At 38.2% G+C, this 18,714-nt stretch overlaps 2 protein-coding genes across 2 annotated transcripts; both read left to right on the top strand.

The window, feature by feature from the left end:
- Positions 1-951: 951 nt before the first annotated feature.
- LOC133331340 (uncharacterized) lies at positions 952-1,299 on the top strand. The gene is made up of 2 exons (XM_061539737.1): positions 952-961; positions 1,024-1,299. The coding sequence occupies exons 1-2, from the start codon at positions 952-954 to the stop codon at positions 1,287-1,289; spliced, it is 276 nt and encodes a 91-aa protein (XP_061395721.1). The 3' UTR covers positions 1,290-1,299.
- Positions 1,300-8,585: 7,286 nt separating this feature from the next.
- Positions 8,586-8,952, top strand: LOC133331341 (uncharacterized). Its single transcript, XM_061539738.1, has 2 exons — positions 8,586-8,606; positions 8,678-8,952. Exons 1-2 carry the CDS (start codon positions 8,597-8,599, stop codon positions 8,950-8,952), a joined length of 285 nt encoding a protein of 94 aa, XP_061395722.1. The 5' UTR covers positions 8,586-8,596.
- The last annotated feature ends 9,762 nt before the right edge of the window (positions 8,953-18,714 follow it).

Below are 18,714 nucleotides of genomic sequence, written 5' to 3'. Positions count from 1 at the left end.
TTGTAAAGGGCTGTTCCGCAAAACTGAACAATCTGGTATGACGACATTCATTTGTGGCGTTTTGTAAAATTCCTGCCCCCTGCAGGAGGATTTGAAATCTTATTTTTACAGTTACTGAGTAAATTCTTGAACTCAAAGATTAGAATCTTTGATGATTTTTTTTTAATTTCGATACTTCTCTGAGGGCTTTGAACTTCTCTGAGGGTTACTTTTCCGCTTATTTTCATTGACACCTAGAAGTTTACGTCGCCAAATCGTAATATATTTCCGTATATTGTCAGTGACTGGAGGGTTTCAAAGGTCTCATAACTATTTTCGATAGAAAAGCGCTGTTCCGCCAAATCGTATAATCATCGATGAAACCTGTTTTTTAGACTTCAGTGGATTTTAAAATGTTTAGTCCTTAAAAAGAATTTCGAAGGCATATTATGTTTTCACACTTAATGACCTTGACTTCTGTTTTAAAGGTGAGTTAAATACCTGTCCTATGATCTTAATTTCTAAGACCATGGGACAGGTATTTATACAATTTGAAGGTCATACAGAGGGTTTATTATGCCAGGGATCGTCAGAGTGATTTTCTAGTTATGATCGATTTCTGAAGTTTCAGACAAGAGGACATACATTTATTATGATGTTCTACATTATGATAAGATACAACTTCCATTCGCTAAAAATTACTCGGAAATCAAAAAACGAATACAGATAGTAAGGGGAGCTAAGAAAGAGGAAGCCTTTGCCAAATTTTGTTATCAGCTATTAATAACTTGTGTCATTTCACTGTTCAGTTTGCAAAACAAATATGTCAAACTATATAAAACAAAATCAATTAAACTTTCTCTTATCAAGTGCCAAAAATCTATTCTCCGACAACTATAAAAACTGCCGAAGAATTCACTAATTCGACAAGTTGCAATTTGGAACTACCCGGAACCAACAACCAATCTCAAAATGAAATTCTGTAAGTTATTTTTCATAGAAAATAAATTTGAAGAGTCTCATAAAAAATAATCTGCTTTCCAGTCGCCTGTTTGACCTTCTTGGCTTGTGTCATTGCCTGCGTCTTGGCCTGTGATCCCGACAGCAACAATGAACCCACCTGCACCAAGAATAATTTGAATGTACCCATTCGTAACTTCTGGGATCCCACCTGCTATTGGCAATGTACTGCTGCCGGTGCCAAAGCTGAAATTGTTCGTTGTCCAACTGCTGAATTGTTCGATTCTGCTTTGGGTAAATGTGTTTCGTACAAGGTCTGGGAATGGACCTTCCCTTGCCCCCAAAACTAATTGAATAAAGGGAAAATGAGAAAATAAATTTATATTTCTTTTTATTTTGAGTGATTAGAAGGGGTTTCCGTAAGGAAGAAATATTGTCAATTAATAAATGAGCTAAAAAACTATAGATGAACGGAAAATCTAGGTGACATGAGGAACTCAAGGAGAGCTAGTTATATCAAGATGAACTGGTGAAATCTGGTTGAATTAGGGAACTCTAGTCGTGCTATGCTACTTTAAATGAGGTAGGGATTGCTTGAGGCTTTCTAGATATACTTGGAAAATACAAAATTGACGGGCTAGAGATAAATTTAGATGAGCAAAATAACTTTGAATGTGGTGCTAGAGGGATCATACCAACTAAGGAGGAATTTGTGAACCATAGAAGAGATTGAAAATCTAGCGGACTCTATATATATATATATATATATAGCAAACTTTAGAAGTACTGACACAAGAATAGATATTGAAATGTAGATGAAATACCGACATCTAGTCGAGCTGTCGAACTTTTGCTGAGCTGTTGAACTTCTAGAAGATCAGGAAAATTCTAAATATGTTTGTGCGCTAAGAATGAACATGCGTTCTTCGGAATAAATTACGAACTACATCAGAAATATAGAAATATAAATGTGCAAACTTAAATGCGGCAACAAAATCTATATGAGCAATGGAACTCTAGACGTTCTGAAGAAACTGGATGAGCTGTCCAACTACAGAAGAGCTTGCGAATTCTTGTTAAGTTAGGGAACTCTAGATGAGCTGGTGTATTCTAGATGAGATGGCGAACTCGAGCTAGTGATCTCTAAATGAGGTAGGGATCTCTGGCTAAGATTAGGAGTTCTAGGCGTGCTTGGGAAAAAAGTAACCCGTGGGAAATGCAGCTGGAGATATAAGCCAACATGACCTTCCAGATTGCTTTCAACATCCTTCCAGTCATACCATCTATACCTGGTGAATTTGTTCTTCTAACCTGACAGAAACTGTCCACAACTTCTATACGATCCAAACACGGAGGCTCTTTCAATTCACCGAGTAGGAGTTCTAGGCGTGCTTGGGAAAAAAGTAACCCTGGGAAATGCAGCTAGGGATATAAGCCAACATGACCTTCCAGATTGCTTTCAACATCCTTCCAGTCATACCATCCATACCTGGCGAATTTGTTCTTCTAACCCGACAGAAACTGTCCACAACTTCTATACGATCCAAACACGGAGGCTCTTTCAATTCACCGAGCTAGTGATCTCTAAAAGAGGTAGGGATCTCTTGCTCAGATGAAGAGTTCTAGATATGCTTGGGGAAAATAAATTGGCGGATTCGAGGAACTGTGTATAAGCTTATCAACTCTAAACGACCTTGCAACGTTAGTTAGTTGAAGATCATCCATGGATTACATGGTGATCTTCTAAACTCTAAATGAGCAGGTGGGCTCTATATGAAATAGGGAACACTAAAAGGAGTAATGAGAAGAAATCTTCAAATATGCCAAGGACATATTTGGTATTTAACCCTCTCAGGCTATCTAGTAGATGCCACTACGCGTTCACGGTACCTTTAACGTCTGTATAACCGAACTGATACAAGAATGTGCCTTCGCTGTAGCATTCCCTACGCCATGCCACCATAATCCTATCCAGCACTTTTTCAAGAACTGGAAGAATACTTATGATCCGATACGTGCGCGGATCAGTAATTACTTGATCAGGCGACTTAAGCAACACAACAACTCGGACACACACTTCAAAGCACACTCTATATGATATTGCGAAATCTGAAAGAAGTAGTGATAAGAAATGTGGTAGCGAACCCTAGAGGAGCTAGGGAACTCTGGATGAGATAGCGATCGCTAGATTAGCTAGCGAACTATAGATGTGGAAGCGAACTAATGATGAGATAGTGAACTCTGGAAGAAATAGCGCACTCTGGAAGAAATATCTAACTATAGATGTGGTAGTGAACTCTAGATGAGGTAGCGAACTTTAGATGAGGTAGGGAACTCTAGATGAGGTAGCGAACTCTATGTGAGGTAGCGAACTCTAGATGAGTTAGGGAACTCTAGATGAGCTGGCCGGCCAATCCTAGATATGTTAGTGAACTATCTTCGAGTTATTGGACTCTAAATAAGCTAAGCAACTCTATATGAGTTAACGAACTCTGACTGACCTAGCGAACTCTGGAAGAGATAGCGCACTTTGGAAGAAATATCTAACTATAGATGTGGTAGTGAACTCTAGATGAGCCTGCGAACACTAGATTTGCTAGCGAACTTTAGATAAGCTAGCGAACTCTAGATAAGCTGGCAAACTCTAGATAAGTTAGGGAACTCTAGACGAGGTAGGGAACTGTAGATGAGCTGGCTAATGCTAGATAAGTTAGTGAACTCTCAATGAGTTAGTGGACTCTAAATAAGCTAAGGAACTCTAAATGAGTTAGCAAAACTGTCCAACTCTAGATAAGATAGCGAACTCTTGATGAAGTAGCGAACTAAAGATCAGGTAGCGAACTCTGGAAGATATAGCATCTTGTAGTCTCTAAGTTTAGTAATGATATGATTGCATGTAAAATGAGATAAGTCCATATTTTTCTTATCTGCCGAAATATAATTCAGCTGCATAGCGATATTTAGAATGTTCGCAACAAGATAATAAATTAAGAGGGAATAAACTTCAGTTGATTCAAAAATCTCACGGTAGATAACTGTCCCCTTCCGGCAGCCCCAAATGAGTCACTTCAATATTTTCTTATGTCAAAAGACCTTACAATGTTCAGACTAATATTTAAGAAAATAGTAAAGATAGTAACTACAATCATAAGTGGCATGACAATGAGGTAACGAGTAGAAGTAACTTCAGCGAATTGCAGTTACAAGGCTACTAAAATATAGTATATACAACTTAAAGATAACAAGAATCATTCATAGTTATAGATTTCACTATAAATTAGGTTGCGGAACTCCACAAATTACAGAAGTTCGCAAATTCACAAGTAACACGTTTACTAATAGCAGAGGAACACAAATTTCGCAACATGAAATATTGTAAGTCCTCCGAAGTTGTCTCCCAAAGGAGCCCTGCATCTAATTTCTTTATTCCTTTGATTGTAGTTAGTTGTTTGATTGTTATATTTGCCCTGATGGCTGTTGCCTTGGCCTGTGATTCTGACAGCAACAATGAACCCGTCTGTACCAAAGATAACCTGAATGTACCTGTACGCAACTTCTGGGATCCTACAGCCTATTGGCAGTGTGAATCGGCAGGAGCTGCAGCCAAATTGGTACGTTGCCCCGATGCCCACTTGTTCGATTCGGCTAAAAGCGAATGTGTTCTATGGAACAAATGGTCTTGGACCAATCCTTGCCCCGAAAATAAAGCGGAATAAGGTCGTAAATGGATTATAGGAAACTGTTTTTATAAAAAAATATATATGTAATGAATGAGAGCATGCAAGAAGTTCGAGTTTTTTTTATTGGAATCCGATGGGGTTGGAATGTTTAAGCCTAGTTTCTGATCTTAACAATAAAATTCATGATTGGGTAGGTGATCTCTTAATGATGGGCATATTTTTCAGGATTTTAGTATACCTTAGATAATCTACATAAATGGAAGTGCTCTACAGAGATGATTCCGAACACTAACGGGTAACCCTAAATGAGTTAAGAAAGAAAGAGAACTTCAGTTAAGTTAGCGTATTTCAGTTGAGTTGAGGGAACTCTAGATGAGCTGGCGAACTCAAGAGAAAGTTAGAGAATCCTAAGGTAGCTAACAAACTCTAGATGAAATAGGGAGTTAGCGAACTCAGGATGATGTAGCGAATCATCTAATATTCGAGCTCTAGAAGAAAAAACTAATCCTAGATGAGCTTTACAACCTTAAGTCAGCTGAGATACTCTACATAAACTTGCGAACTCTAGATATGTTAGTGAAATCCCTGAACAGCTTGCGAATTCAAATTTAATAGCTATCGAAAGTGGAATGAGTTTTGAAAACTCAAGCTGATCTGGTAAATATTAGATCTTAAGACAATAGAGGGAATCGTATATGAATTATAGAACCCTAAGTCAGCTAACGAACTCTAGGTGAATTAGCGAAATCTGCAGTAGCTGGCGAACTCTTCACTCTATCAGCGAATATTAAAATATCTGCCGAACTCTGGCGAGTTATAGAACTATAAGTCAGCTAACGAACTTTAGATGATATAGGAAACTCTAAATGAATTGACGAACTCTGGATGAACTAGCGATCTTCAGTCAAGCAGGCGAACTCTAGAAGAAATAACGAATTCTAGGTGAGCTGGACAACCTTAGATCAGCTAAAATAAAATGGTGAACTCTAGATAAGTTAGTGAAATCCGTACTGCTTGCGAACTGTAATTGAACAGCTATCGAAACTTTAGATGAGCTGAAGAACTCAAGACAATTGAAGGAACCTTATATGAATTATAGAACTCTAAGGCAGCTAACGAACACTACATGAAATATGGAATTATGTAGGAGCTAGCGAACTCTAGAGTATATAGCGAATCTAGAACCCGAGTCTAGCGAGTTATAGAACCCTAAGCCAATTAACGAACTCGAGATGAAATAGAAAACTCTAAATAAACTGACGAACTCTAGATAAACTAGTGAACTTCAGCTGAGCTGTCGAACTCAGCTGAGAAGAACAGTCACAAAGTGGACAGCTGAGAAGAACACTTAGTGACCTCACGAATTCCATGATATAAAAATTTTTGGAACACGGTTGATGAGGTAAAAATGATTCCAACTAATACTCAGCTATATAAACCTAAAGGGGCTGGCGAATTTTAATTGAGCTGTGCAATATCAGATAAATATGCGAATTCTAAATGAAATAGGGAACTATGTATGGGCTAACGAACTCTAAATAATATAATGAATCTTAGAAGAGGTGGCAAACTCCAAATGAGCTGATGAATTGTAGATGAGTTATCGAACATTCGAACTCAAGGTGAGTTATTGAACTTCAGATGAGATAAAAAAACCCTAGATGTGCTTGCGAACGCTAGTTGGGGAATATCTGAGTAGTTTTGTGTGATCACCTAGCTCTCTGCACATCCCTCCAGGCCGAAGCACTGGACCCCACGACACAAGCCAAGAGACACATATTTGGAATTTGACTCCTAATTAAAACCGAACTGATACAGGAGCATGCATTCCATGTAGCATTTCCTAAGCTATCCCACCATAATCTTCTCCGGCACTGTCCCAAGAACTGATAGAAGAATTATGCCGCAATACAGGAGCGGATCACTCTTTACTCGATCAGGTGACATAAGCAGTATAACAACTCGGGCACACAGGAAGTAACCCTTACAAATGCAGCTGGAGAAAATGGACACAATATATTCCGGCATGACCTTCCATATGCGTTCAACCATCCTCCCACGACACAAGCCTTCCTATCTCGGAAATAATTCGCCGAAAGAGGAATCTCCCTGACCCGATCTCTGACAACCTTGTGAGTACCTTAATAGGAAGTTAAAAGCGCCTTTGAAATCCACAAATATACCAAGGACATATTTGGAATAACCCTGACAAATGCAGCTGAAAAACAACGGACTCGATATATTCCGACATGACCTTTCAGATGGCGATTTTCATACCTGGCGATTTTCTACTTCTAACCCAACAGAAGCTGTCCAAAACTTCTATACGATCTAAACCCAGAGGCTCCCTCATTTTATCAATGAAATGGAGGGAATGTGGGTCAACCTGACGCATAGACCCACCACGCCGGCATACACGGTATACAATACTCCACAGATCATCTCCATTGTCCCGTACAAATCTCCTCCAAATGTATTCTTTACTCGTAGACCGCTCGTCTTTGTACATCCTAGGAGTATCCAATCGGACAGCTGAGTCCGAGAAGTTTAGATGAATTGGAAAACTCTAGATGTACTGGCAAACTAAAGCTGAGGAAGTAAAATGCGCCTTTGAAATCCACAAATATACCAAGGACCCTGACAAATGCAGCTGGAAAACCCGGACTCGATATATTCTGACATGGCCTTCCAGATGGCGATTTTCTACTTCTAACCCAACAGAAGCTGTCCAAAACTTCTATAAACGCAGAGGCTCCCTCATTTCATCAATGTAATGGAGGGAATGTGGGTCAACCTGACGCATAGACCCACCACGCCGGTATACACGGTATACAATACTTCATAGATCATCTCCATTGTCTCGTACAAATATCCTCCAAATGTATTCGTAGACTGCTCGTCTTAGTACATCCTAAGAGCATCTAATCGGACAGGTGAGTCCGAGAAGTTTAGATGAATTAGAAAACTCTAGATGTACTGGCAAAATAAAGTTGAGGTTGTCAACATTAGATATGAGCTACCTATCTCTATATGCGGCAACGAACTTATATCGATTAAGCGAACTATTGATGAGCTCACGAACTCTATATGAGCTACGGAACTCCTATATAGGTTTGAAGAATCTTATATTAGGTAGGGAAAATATCATAAGAGCTTTCAAACTCAAGATGAACGAAATATATGCAAGATAATTTAGCTGAGCTAGGGAATCTTTTCGACGATTCATGGAACTTAAGATCTCTTTGAAATCTGGCGACCTACACTCCCATTTCTAGATGATCTGGAGCACCTTAGTTCAATTAAAGAATTACATAGTTAATAGTGGAGCCAAGAATCATTGCAAATACCTTTCTTTTTCGGCAGATCCTGATGAATCATTTCGTATACTGGCTTAGTAAACTCTTCCGATAATGAAAATAACTTTAGATGATTTAAAAATTCCGGATATACTATTAATTGGTTTGTGTAAAATGGTCGCTAATGAGTTTTGCTATTGGAGATGACCTTGAGCACTTCAGTTCACACAGTAATTAACTTGGGAAGAATTAGTGGACCAAAAGAACCATCGCAAATAACTTTCTCCTTCAGGCAATCCCTTAAGTCCCACTTCGATATCTGCTGACGATTCTATGCCATTTAATTTGCAAAAACCTGCCAATGCTTTACAAGTGCAAGGCGAAACTATTTCGATAAGACTTTACATTGTTCCGACTATTAGATGGGAAACAATCGAAGTGAATAGTTCAGATAACAACTGCAATCATAAGTGGCATTGGTTAGACTGGTGTAATGAGTGGAAATGCAATTACAAGACAACAAATATATAGTATAGACTGACAATTCGAACATGAACATCTAATACAACTTAGAGATAACAAAAAATATCGACCAGGGTTATAGATTTCACTATATATAAGGCAAAGGAACTTCGGCAATGCCAGTAGTTCGCCATAACAAGTGAAAACAAAACGCGCAACATGAAATATTGTAAGTCCAGCGGAAAAAAGTCTCAAACAAAGGATCCACCAATCTCATTTTCGATATTTCTTCGTTTTTAGTTAGTTGTTTGATTGCCTTCTTTGCCATGTTGGCTGTTGTCTTGGCCTGTGATCCCGATAGCAACAATGAACCCGTTTGTAGCAAAGATAATTTGAATGTACCCGTTCGCAATTTCTGGGATCCTACCGCCTATTGGCAGTGTGAATCGGCTGGTGCTGCCGCCAAATTGGTACGTTGCCCCGATGCCCATTTGTTCGATTCGGCTAAAGGTGAATGTGTTCTATGGAATGAATGGTCTTGGACAAATCCTTGTCCAGAAAATGAGGAGGCATAAGTTTGGAGATGGATTGTAGAAACGAATTTTTAACAAATATTTAAATATAAAGAATGAGAGCATGCAAGAAGGTGCAATTTTATTTCAATATATCGAAACGTTTGAGGAAATAAGAACGGAAGCAATGCTCAAGATTGTGGATTGCAAAACCCAACTGAGGATGAGGACTTTTAGTGTAGAGGCGAATTCTACGAGTTAATAAATATAGGGACAATAATGAATCCTATTAGAGCAGGTAAATGTGAATGTGACCTCAAGATGGTAAACTATGAAACCGAAATGTGCCGAAGAAACATTTACTGGACAATCGATCTTTACGAAAAAAAAGGTGCAATGATGAGCTGGTTAAATTATTGCGAACTATACTCAACCACTTAAGCCTTGTGGAGTTGAAAAATCTTGTGAACTGTGCACGTTTAGATCAGCTGGCGAACATTGGATCTAGCAAAAAATATGATCTACAAAGCTTATGTGTATTGACGAGCTCTACTTGAGCTTGCGAACTCTAGATAAGGTAGGGAACTCAACTGAGCCTAGTGAACTCTATAAACTTCTAGTTGAGCTGGTGAACTCTAGTTGTGCTAGAATAAGTGCATGTGATAAGGCGCAATTTTATGTCAATACAATTCAAACGTTTAGGGAATTAGAACGGCACAAAGGTAAGTCAAGACGTTGAACTATAAAACCCAACGGAACAGAAGAACTCTTTGTGGTCGTGTGAATTCCAGGAGCTAACAAAGATAGGTACTCTTATGCATCCCACGTGAGCTGTTAATAACTATTTCAAACAACACTCAACCACTTAAGCCTTGAGGGGCTGGCGAACTCGAAATTAGTTGTGTAACACCAGATCAGCTGGTAGAAACATATTCAAAACAATACTCAACCATCTGGCGAACTTTAGTGGAGTTGATGAGCAGTACTTGAGCTTGCGAATTTTAGATGTTGTAGAGAACTCTAGTTTAACTAGTGAACGCTAGGCAGCACGAATTCCACGCTAACAAATAGAGAGTAACTGATGCATCCTATGAAAGTTCCAAACAACACTCAACTGTTTAAGCCTGGTGGAGTGAACGAACTCTACATGATGTAGGGAACTCTAAATGTGGAAGTAAATCTATATAAGGTAGGCAACTTTATATGGGGTAGGGAACTCGAGATTAGGTAGAAAACTCTAGGTGAGATTGTGAGTACTCGAGATGAGCTACGGAACTGTTGACGAACTCTGCATGAGGTCAGGGAACTCTAAATGAGCTAGGAAATGTATATGAGGTAGGAAACACTAGATGAGGTAGGGAACTTTAAACGAAGTAGGAAATCTATATGAGTTAGGGAACTCTAGACGAGTTTGCGAATTCAACTCTAGTTGACCTATCTGACTATATTTGAGCTGGGAACTGCAGTTGAGTTTCAGTACTTGAGATGAACTAGGGAGAATTCTAGATGAGCTACATTATTTTAGTAGAGCTTGAGCAATCTTGATGAAATACTACACCCTACTCAACTGTTTACGTCTAATGGAGATGGCGAACTCTAATTAAGTTGTTAAATCGGGCTGATTTAGCTAAAAAAATGATATACCAAGCTTTAGTGGAATTGACGAACTCTACTTGAGCTTACATGAGTACAGAGAACTCTAAATGAGGTAGGGAACTTTAGATGAGGTAAAGAACTCTAGCTCTAGACGAGTTTGGGAATTGAACTCTAGTTGACCTATTTGACTCTAGTTGAGCCTGAAACTCCATTGCGTTAGGAACTGTATTCTATTCTAATTTTACGTGTGCTAAGAGATCTGGTATCTGAAAAAAATCCCATCGACAACTCTACTTAGGGGATAGTTGAGATAGAGCCCAAATAAATGAGAGATTTGTAGCTCACTTCGGGCTCCTAGGAAATTTTTCCATAAACCGAGCTTAAAAAGATTTCCAGGCGCGTCGGTCTTTTGCGCAGTTTTTCCAATTTGAAAGACCATTTTCGGCGATGTTGTCTTCGACTTGATCTTTCCAACGCATTCTTGGCCTTCCCCTTCTGCGTGAACCATCAGCTGGCTCGCTTTTATATGCGTTCTCCATCTATTCTCACAACCTAGCCAACGTAGTCGCTGTAGCTCAATACGTCTAACAATGTCGATGTCCGAGAATAGCTGGCGCAACTTATGGTTCATTCGACGGCGATATTCATCGTGAACGCAGATAGGCCCATACATCTTTTGGAGAATTTTTCTATCAAACACACCAAGAGCTGCCTCAATTGCTTGCGAAAGTACCCATGCTTCAGATACGGATCTGAAGCATGGGTACTTACGAAGTGGAGACTCTAATTTGCCTAAAACCCATAATTAGATAAAGGGATTTTAGATTTGAAAAACTCTTTAGCTAGTTTTTTGGCAAATGATTTTATCACGGCATTCACGATTTCAAGAGTCCTATTAGCCATTTCGGTGGCCTGAAGAAATCAGGTTGATACGAGGTAATCTAGAAAATAGGTTTCTAGGGAGTTGAAAGATTGTCTGATTGGTTCCTAATAATAAGATATTCTCTACACTTATTCTTGAAGCCTGTTTGGAAACGTAGTTCTCTCTCTCTGCATTGAAGGTGGGGGAGAATTTTACGGACAAGAAAATATCCTCTAAAAATCTTCTTGGAGCCTGTCTTCCCAGTAGATAGGATTGTATAAAACTGCTCCATAATTATTACTCCGTGGAATCTCTTCGAAATGTGGTTATATCTGTTTGAAAACTCTCTCCATTGAAGGTAGGCAGAAGTCTTACCAACAAGAAGATATCCTCAAAATTTCATCTTGGAGTCTATGTTCCGCATAAGTAGGACTATATTATGCTGATCCATAATTACTGCTCCACGGAATCTTTTCGAAAATATTATAATCTCTGTGCGGATCGTTGATAGATTTTTTGTTCCTGGAAGCATCGGTGTTTCCAGACAACTTCTTTCAAAGCGAATGACTTTCGAAATATACCTTTGTGGTCTTCGGTCTTCTACTTATACGGTGAACAAATAAAATAGAAGATGGACTCGTCTTGAGCTGCTAAACTCCGAATTAGCTGTTGTGGCTTCGTTGAACCGGGGAACTCTCGAGCGATTGAATTCTAGTCGCAAGCCAAATTAGATGTTGATTTTTGGGTCAGTTTGAGAAATCTAGTCGAGGTATGGAATTTTACTCGAGGCTGCGAAGCCTTGAACCGTTGTTCGGTCATTTGAGAACGTTGTTGTCTCTATCCCTTGAGAACTGTGTCTGCTCTATACATAAATCGACAAAAAACGTAAGTTGCAGAATCTTATCCGAATTGGATTACCTTTTTGTAGAATTCTTTCTTTTATAACAATCTCTTCGAACTTACCTAAACGTATCGGGGTCCTGCGCCAAACTTGTCCCATAGATATCACTGGCTGCAGCAGCTGCTGCCGCTGCCACAGCTGTATTCATAATCATATGGAAATCTTTGGTACTGGCTGCACCAGCACAGGCACTAGCATTTGCGGCATCCAAGAGGGGATGATAAGAGGGTGTTGTCTGGGTAGGTGATGATTGGGCCATCGAGATACGGCTATCAACATTGGGATCTTTGGTCGAATGCATAGTCGCAAAAGGAGGCATTCTTCCGGCGTTGGCCAACTGCGGGGCACTGTAGTGATGATATTGCTGTAGCTGCTGTTGTATGGGTGAAGATGTGGGTGAATTGAGATCTATGTGGGGTGAAGGTGTTGATGTTGTGGTAGCTGTCGGGGTGGTAGCTGGTGATCCTGAGGCCAATGGTAATGTGGTTGTTGGTGGTGCGGGACTAACAACATTTAGAGATTCTGTTGAAGAACTTAATTCTTTGGAGTTAATCAATGAGTCCTGGCCTTTGTTGGTGTTACTTTCTGAATCTGCCTCTGGATCTTCGGGATCACTTACACCGGAATCATCACGTAACGTGTGCTGGGCATCTATGGATTTACGATGCATGCCTGCGGAGTAATATAAGCAAAAGGGGGGATAGCTTAATTAAAATTGTCTCACAAAAGATTTGTTGGCTTAATTTTGAAAACAAAATAAAATTTTTAATTAAAATTTATCCGTTTACTTCAAATAGAAGTTAATCTGTCTTTTTTTCCCTCCGATTTTAATTTCATTGGAAAACATCTTTTATTGTTGTCGTACTCGTCGTCGTTGTTGTTGCTGTTTAAATGTCAAGTTAATTTACCATCCACAATGATGATCCTTTTATTTTTATTTATCATAACATTTAATCCGATTTAAGCCACTCAAAGGAGACAACAACAACAACAGCAGCAACAACAATAATCGTTTATAAACATCCGTCACAATAATGATGAATGAGAAACGGAAGGGAAAGTGAAAAGCAGTAACAAGAACAACAACAAATAAGCGTCAAAGGATAATGAAATGTTCAATATTCATTTCAAACATGACTGTGTATTTTGCCAGAGGGTGGGTGATAATTTGAAGGGTGGTGTCGCCACTAATAGACTCATCTTGTTGGAGAGTTTTTTTTCGAAATGCCCTACAGGAGGCATTAGTAAGGATACCTTTGTGTGGAAAAGAATTATAGTTCTTGGAAATATTTCGTTTTAGATCACAGTCCTACGTTTAATTAATTTGGCCAATCTAGATGAGGAAATAGGCGAACGAGAGCAAAATGGAACAACTGATGCAACAACTACTAGATACACACCTTATTACCGAACGTTCCTATTACAAAAATGTTAATTTTAATTAGTTCGTCCGGAAACGACCTAACTCTAATAAAAACGTTAGCGAGAAGGGTTTTCCTGGAAGCATCCATTTTTTCGGTCACTTTTGCGATTCGAGTGTCAATATACACATATTGACCTGACCTCATGTCATTATATTAACTTGTGAACCCTGCATGAACTGTGAACCCATGACGGACTGATTTTGTCAAGTTAAGATATGTTTTTAAATTGAAAATGCAAGTACTTCTTAACCTTTGTGAATTTGGCAGATTTTATTTTTCTTTACAATTTTACCTCCAACAAAGTAGTTTTCTCCGCGAGTAAACAAACAAAGACACCCTTGGTAAAGCTCCATCATCTAGGTCAGTGAAATTAACCCGTTAAAAAACGTGTGGTGTTTGTAACTCATTGCTCTGTTCATTGAAGTCTCAAGTGTTCCGGCTAATAATTACAGGGAAAAGTTTTGGACATTTTTGAGAGTGTCTATGTTTCAAGTCACCTTATTAAATTGCGATTCGAGTGTGGTAACTTTTGTACCCTACACGAATTATTGAACCCACATCTTGTTGTTAAACAGAGAATTCAACATTTATAAAATCTTCCCTTCCCGGATTCTAAAGTTCGCTAAGTAAGGATCGGAGTAAGGTACGGAGAAATGGTACTAATTCATGAAGGCATCGTTGTTTAGAGTTTGGTCGTTTCAGGAGGAACTTGTTCAATAATACCATTTCGCAAAAGGAACGATCGTTACTAGGTTCGACAAATTCGTTTATCTAGTTCTTTTTGCTCCTGTCTTTCAACAAAACTAATCGACAAAAATAGTGATCGGTACTAGAGTCGATTTCCGTTCATGTAGCTTCTTTTATTTCAGTCGTTCATATAGTAGTTCAACGAAACTACTGTGCAAAAGGAACGATCGGTACGAGGTCCGATTCTTTTGTTCACATAGTTCCTTTTGCTTCAGCCGTTCATTTTTGATCTCGTTCACCTAGTTCCTTCTAACCTAATCATTCATCTAGATATTCTTGCTCCTTGACCAAATTAACTGACGTGTGCTAATGAACGATTTAACTAAATGAGTAACCTAGTTAATTTTGTGAAGCGAACCGGAAAACATTAAACTTTTTCTGAAACGAGATTGACCAACTAACTTACTAAAGTGCGGCTGGGAGTAGTAAAAAACTGCCGTACTGTAAGCAAACTGGTATGTATACCCTGTGTTACATGGTTACGTGTAATTTAGTTGAGATCTGTAACTCTCTCTAGAAATTCTTTATCAATGTGTATCGTTGGTAGATAATTCCTAGAGGTATCGCTCTATTTATGTACTTAAATTACTTTATTGTGAACCAGGGACTTAGGGATGTGCACGATAGATTACAAGTGTGGAGTAGTAGAGTTTATTGTTCTCTATAAGAAAATCCGCAGAGAATCGTTGCTGGCTTCGAAAATTATAGATAAACCGAGGATTGGTGCATTTTCTATTGCTTACGGAAACCTGGAACAGTTCAACGAGAAACATTTCACGGATCAACAAATGAGTCCTCAAATTTATCAAAAAACTTATAGGGTTGTGAAAAATTAGAGCAGGTGTTGATAACTTATGGATTATATCGCGAATAATAGTCCAGGGAGAACCTCGGTAATGTCATAACCTTTAGCCGTTTGGAATTAACTAAATTAAAATCTTCGAGGCCAACAGATGCTACCATGGTCTAAGTAAGCAGTTCAGAAACAAGGCCACCTCCCGCCAGACCCAACTCACACTCTACTACTGTAACTTGCTGTTACACGGATTTGAGGCATGGGTAATCAAGCAAGCAGATAAGGCAGCTCTTGGAGTGTTTTAGAGAAAAAATCTCCGAAAGATTTATGGGCCGATCTGCGTTGATGGCGAATATCGCCGTCGAATGAACCATGAGATGTACCTGATATGAATGAAAATGCCCCAGCTAAAAAGGCATATAAAAGCGAACCAGCTAATGGTAGTAGAAAGGAAAGGTCTTAATTAGATGGAAAGATCAAGTGGAAGGCAACATTGCCAAACATGGTCTTTCAAATTGGAAAAACTGCGTAAAAGACCGACGCGCCTGGAAATCTTTTTTAAGCCCGGTTTATGGAAAGAAATTTCTGTCACAAGTCAGCTAAGTAGGTAAAGTCCTTGTAGTGTGTGTGTAAATCTTTGCTTCGAAAAATTAATCATTTAAGAACCTTTGTTGCGTTCGTTGGAAAATAACGCAGCAGGAACACCTTTTTGAGGTGTTAATAATTGTTGGTTCCGAAATATTAACCGTTTAGGAACCGTTTTGAACCGTTGAGAACTCCTTGTAGTTCCACAAACTCTTAGGGTCCCTGGAATTAATTTATAATCAGCTCCTGTAGTTTTAGCCTCTCTTACGGTCCTTGAAATTACGCTGTAAGTAATTCTATGTAGTACCTCTAATTTGTGAATGAACTTCTTGAAATGTCTATATCTCTTAACCTGGTTGTGTCACCCATTATGAACGAAATTGAGTGGAAAGACGTATTCCCCCTTCTGCACTACTTCTTCTTGTCTGACATGACGAATTCGTTCAGTGTACACAGTCAGGACATCCAAAGTTACCAGATACCAAAGGTCGGGGTCCACATTTTGGTGTTCCTCGCATACAATATAAGATAGTATGGGGAAATTATTTGCATTCTGATATTCTTCATGTCTTGAGGATAATTTGTTGTAGGAAAAGTAAGTTTTCAAGACCGAAAGCACTAAATTTTTTCCATAGAAATATTTCTCAGTTCTCGGAGAAATACTTTTTCCAATATTGGAAGTCTCAGGTCTCTGAGGAAAATCTCAGATCCCTGAAATTTTTTTCTAAAGAAAAATATGTCAATTAAACCCCAGAAGTCAATTTTTGCTTTTTATGAAAAAAAAAATCTCAAGACCGTTAGAACTATAACGTTTTTCTATAGAAAACTAAGGACTCCTAATAAAAGAATTTTTAAGAAAAGTCTGTCTTCCAGGACTTTTAGTAAATATTTTGATTTAAGGACTTCTATAAAGAAGTGATCCACAGAGACCTGAACAATGTTTACTATTGAAAAAATAAACCTTTCGAATTAATAATCATTTCCTAGGGTAACATTTTTTTATATCCTTCACCACACTGTGGTACAGGGTATTATGTCTTTGTGCATATGATTGTAACAGGCGAAAGGAAACGAGATGGACACATGGTTCCTTTTGAGAATCTGCATAGAATCACTTTCTGAGTGGATATACGACCGTCTGTCCGTCCGTCAGTCCACGTATTTCTGTGAACAAAGTACAGGTCGCATTTATGATCCGATTTGGATGAAATTTGCCATAGGTCACTTATTTGGCCCAACGACGAACCCTAATGAAATTGGGAAAAATCGGTTCAGATTTAGATATAGTTCCCATATATATTTTCGTCCGATTTAATGTAAATGGTGCACCAAAGTCGCTTAATATCTTTCGGTTTGCACGAAATTTGGCACAGCATACTGAATTAGGTCTAGAGGGATGTGTGTTAAGTTTCGTGAAAATCGGTTCTGATTTAGATATAGTTTCTATATGTGACCAAATGAAAAATTTGGTATCGGTTGCAGAATGACATGTTTATGGATCCAATTTCATTTTACTGGTCCTTTAAACATGCGACGTCTGTTAGGATTCATTTGTTGAATATACCCAAAGTGGTGAAGGGCATCATGTAGTCGGCTCCGTCCGACGTTACTACTTTCCTTACTGGTTTTTAACTAGTGAATATTTTTTATAGCAAAAAGTAGTAGTTCATAAGGTTTGGATGATTTTTTAGAATTATTCTTTCATAAAAAAGGGAATTTTAAGAAAAAGTTTTCCTCTTGATCTGTAAGAGAATATTTTTCCTTCAGGAATAGTAGTCCTCAGGGATTTTTTCTGGTAGAAAAAAGGTAATCGTAAGGGAACTGAGGACATTTTCTATAAAGAAGTAATCCAAAGAAATCTATAGAATTACTACTGAAAAAATAATCCTAAGGATTTCTTTCCAGGGATGAGAAATTTTTAGGAAAAATTAAGTTTTCTAGTCTAGTAGGATCTTTAGAAGTTCTAAGGGATGTGGATTTTTTTGTAGGAAAAATGAGTATTTTTCAGGGTTTAAAAGATTTTTTTGAGACTAATCCATAAAAAGAAAATTTTAAAGAAAAATTTTTCCTCCGAGGCTTAAAGAGAATAATTAAATTAAAGTCATTAAAAGGAAAGAATCCTAAGGGACCTGAAATATTTTCTATACAGAAGTAATCAACAGAGGCCTAAAGAATCTTTATTATTGAAAACAACATTCAGTTCTGAACAATTTTCATATTGAAAAATTTGTCTCTTGGTCCTGAGGGATTTTTTTAGTAGTTCGTAGGGACAGTTTCTTATATAAAAAATTAGTAGTTCTCAGCGTCTAAAGGATTTTTTTTCGAAAAATAGCATTTCCTCAATTAAGCGATTTTTAAGAAAATGTTATCCTCCCAATGGGAATATTATATAAGGGAATATTATATGATAGAAAAAGTAGTCCTCAGGTACTCAGTGTATTTTTCTGTTCGAAAATCCTCAGTGAACTAATGATTTTTTTTCTATAGAAAATAGTCATGAAGTGTATCATTGCGAACCATCTATGCCGACCCCTTTCACAGAAAATTTCGCACAAACAATAAAAACATTAAATTGCATTTAACTGGCAATACTTTGCATTTATTAAGCGATTAAATCGGGTGGAGGGGAGAAAATAAAAACATGTTATATTTTACTACAGAAGTCATCAATGCAAACAGTCGTTCGAAGATTTTAAAGGATATTTTGTTGTGTGGCCTAAAACCTAATAATAATATTCATAACCGGCAAGACGATGAGGAGAGTCACATAACTTTTATCACCCTGTCATGTAAACACAAACACACACACGCGAAAGAGAAATTTCCACCCCTTTGAGGCCACAAAAAACAAAGGGGAGAATCGAAAGGATAACAGTAGCGGAGAAATGAATGAAAGGGCAGGCGGACAGACAGA

This window comes from Musca vetustissima, unplaced genomic scaffold (genome assembly GCF_032173495.1).
Source record: "Musca vetustissima isolate MV318-11 ecotype Yass unplaced genomic scaffold, APGP_CSIRO_Mvet_v1 utg83872, whole genome shotgun sequence".
NCBI lineage: Eukaryota > Metazoa > Arthropoda > Insecta > Diptera > Muscidae > Musca > Musca vetustissima.
This window is presented reverse-complemented; position numbering and strand designations above follow the sequence as displayed.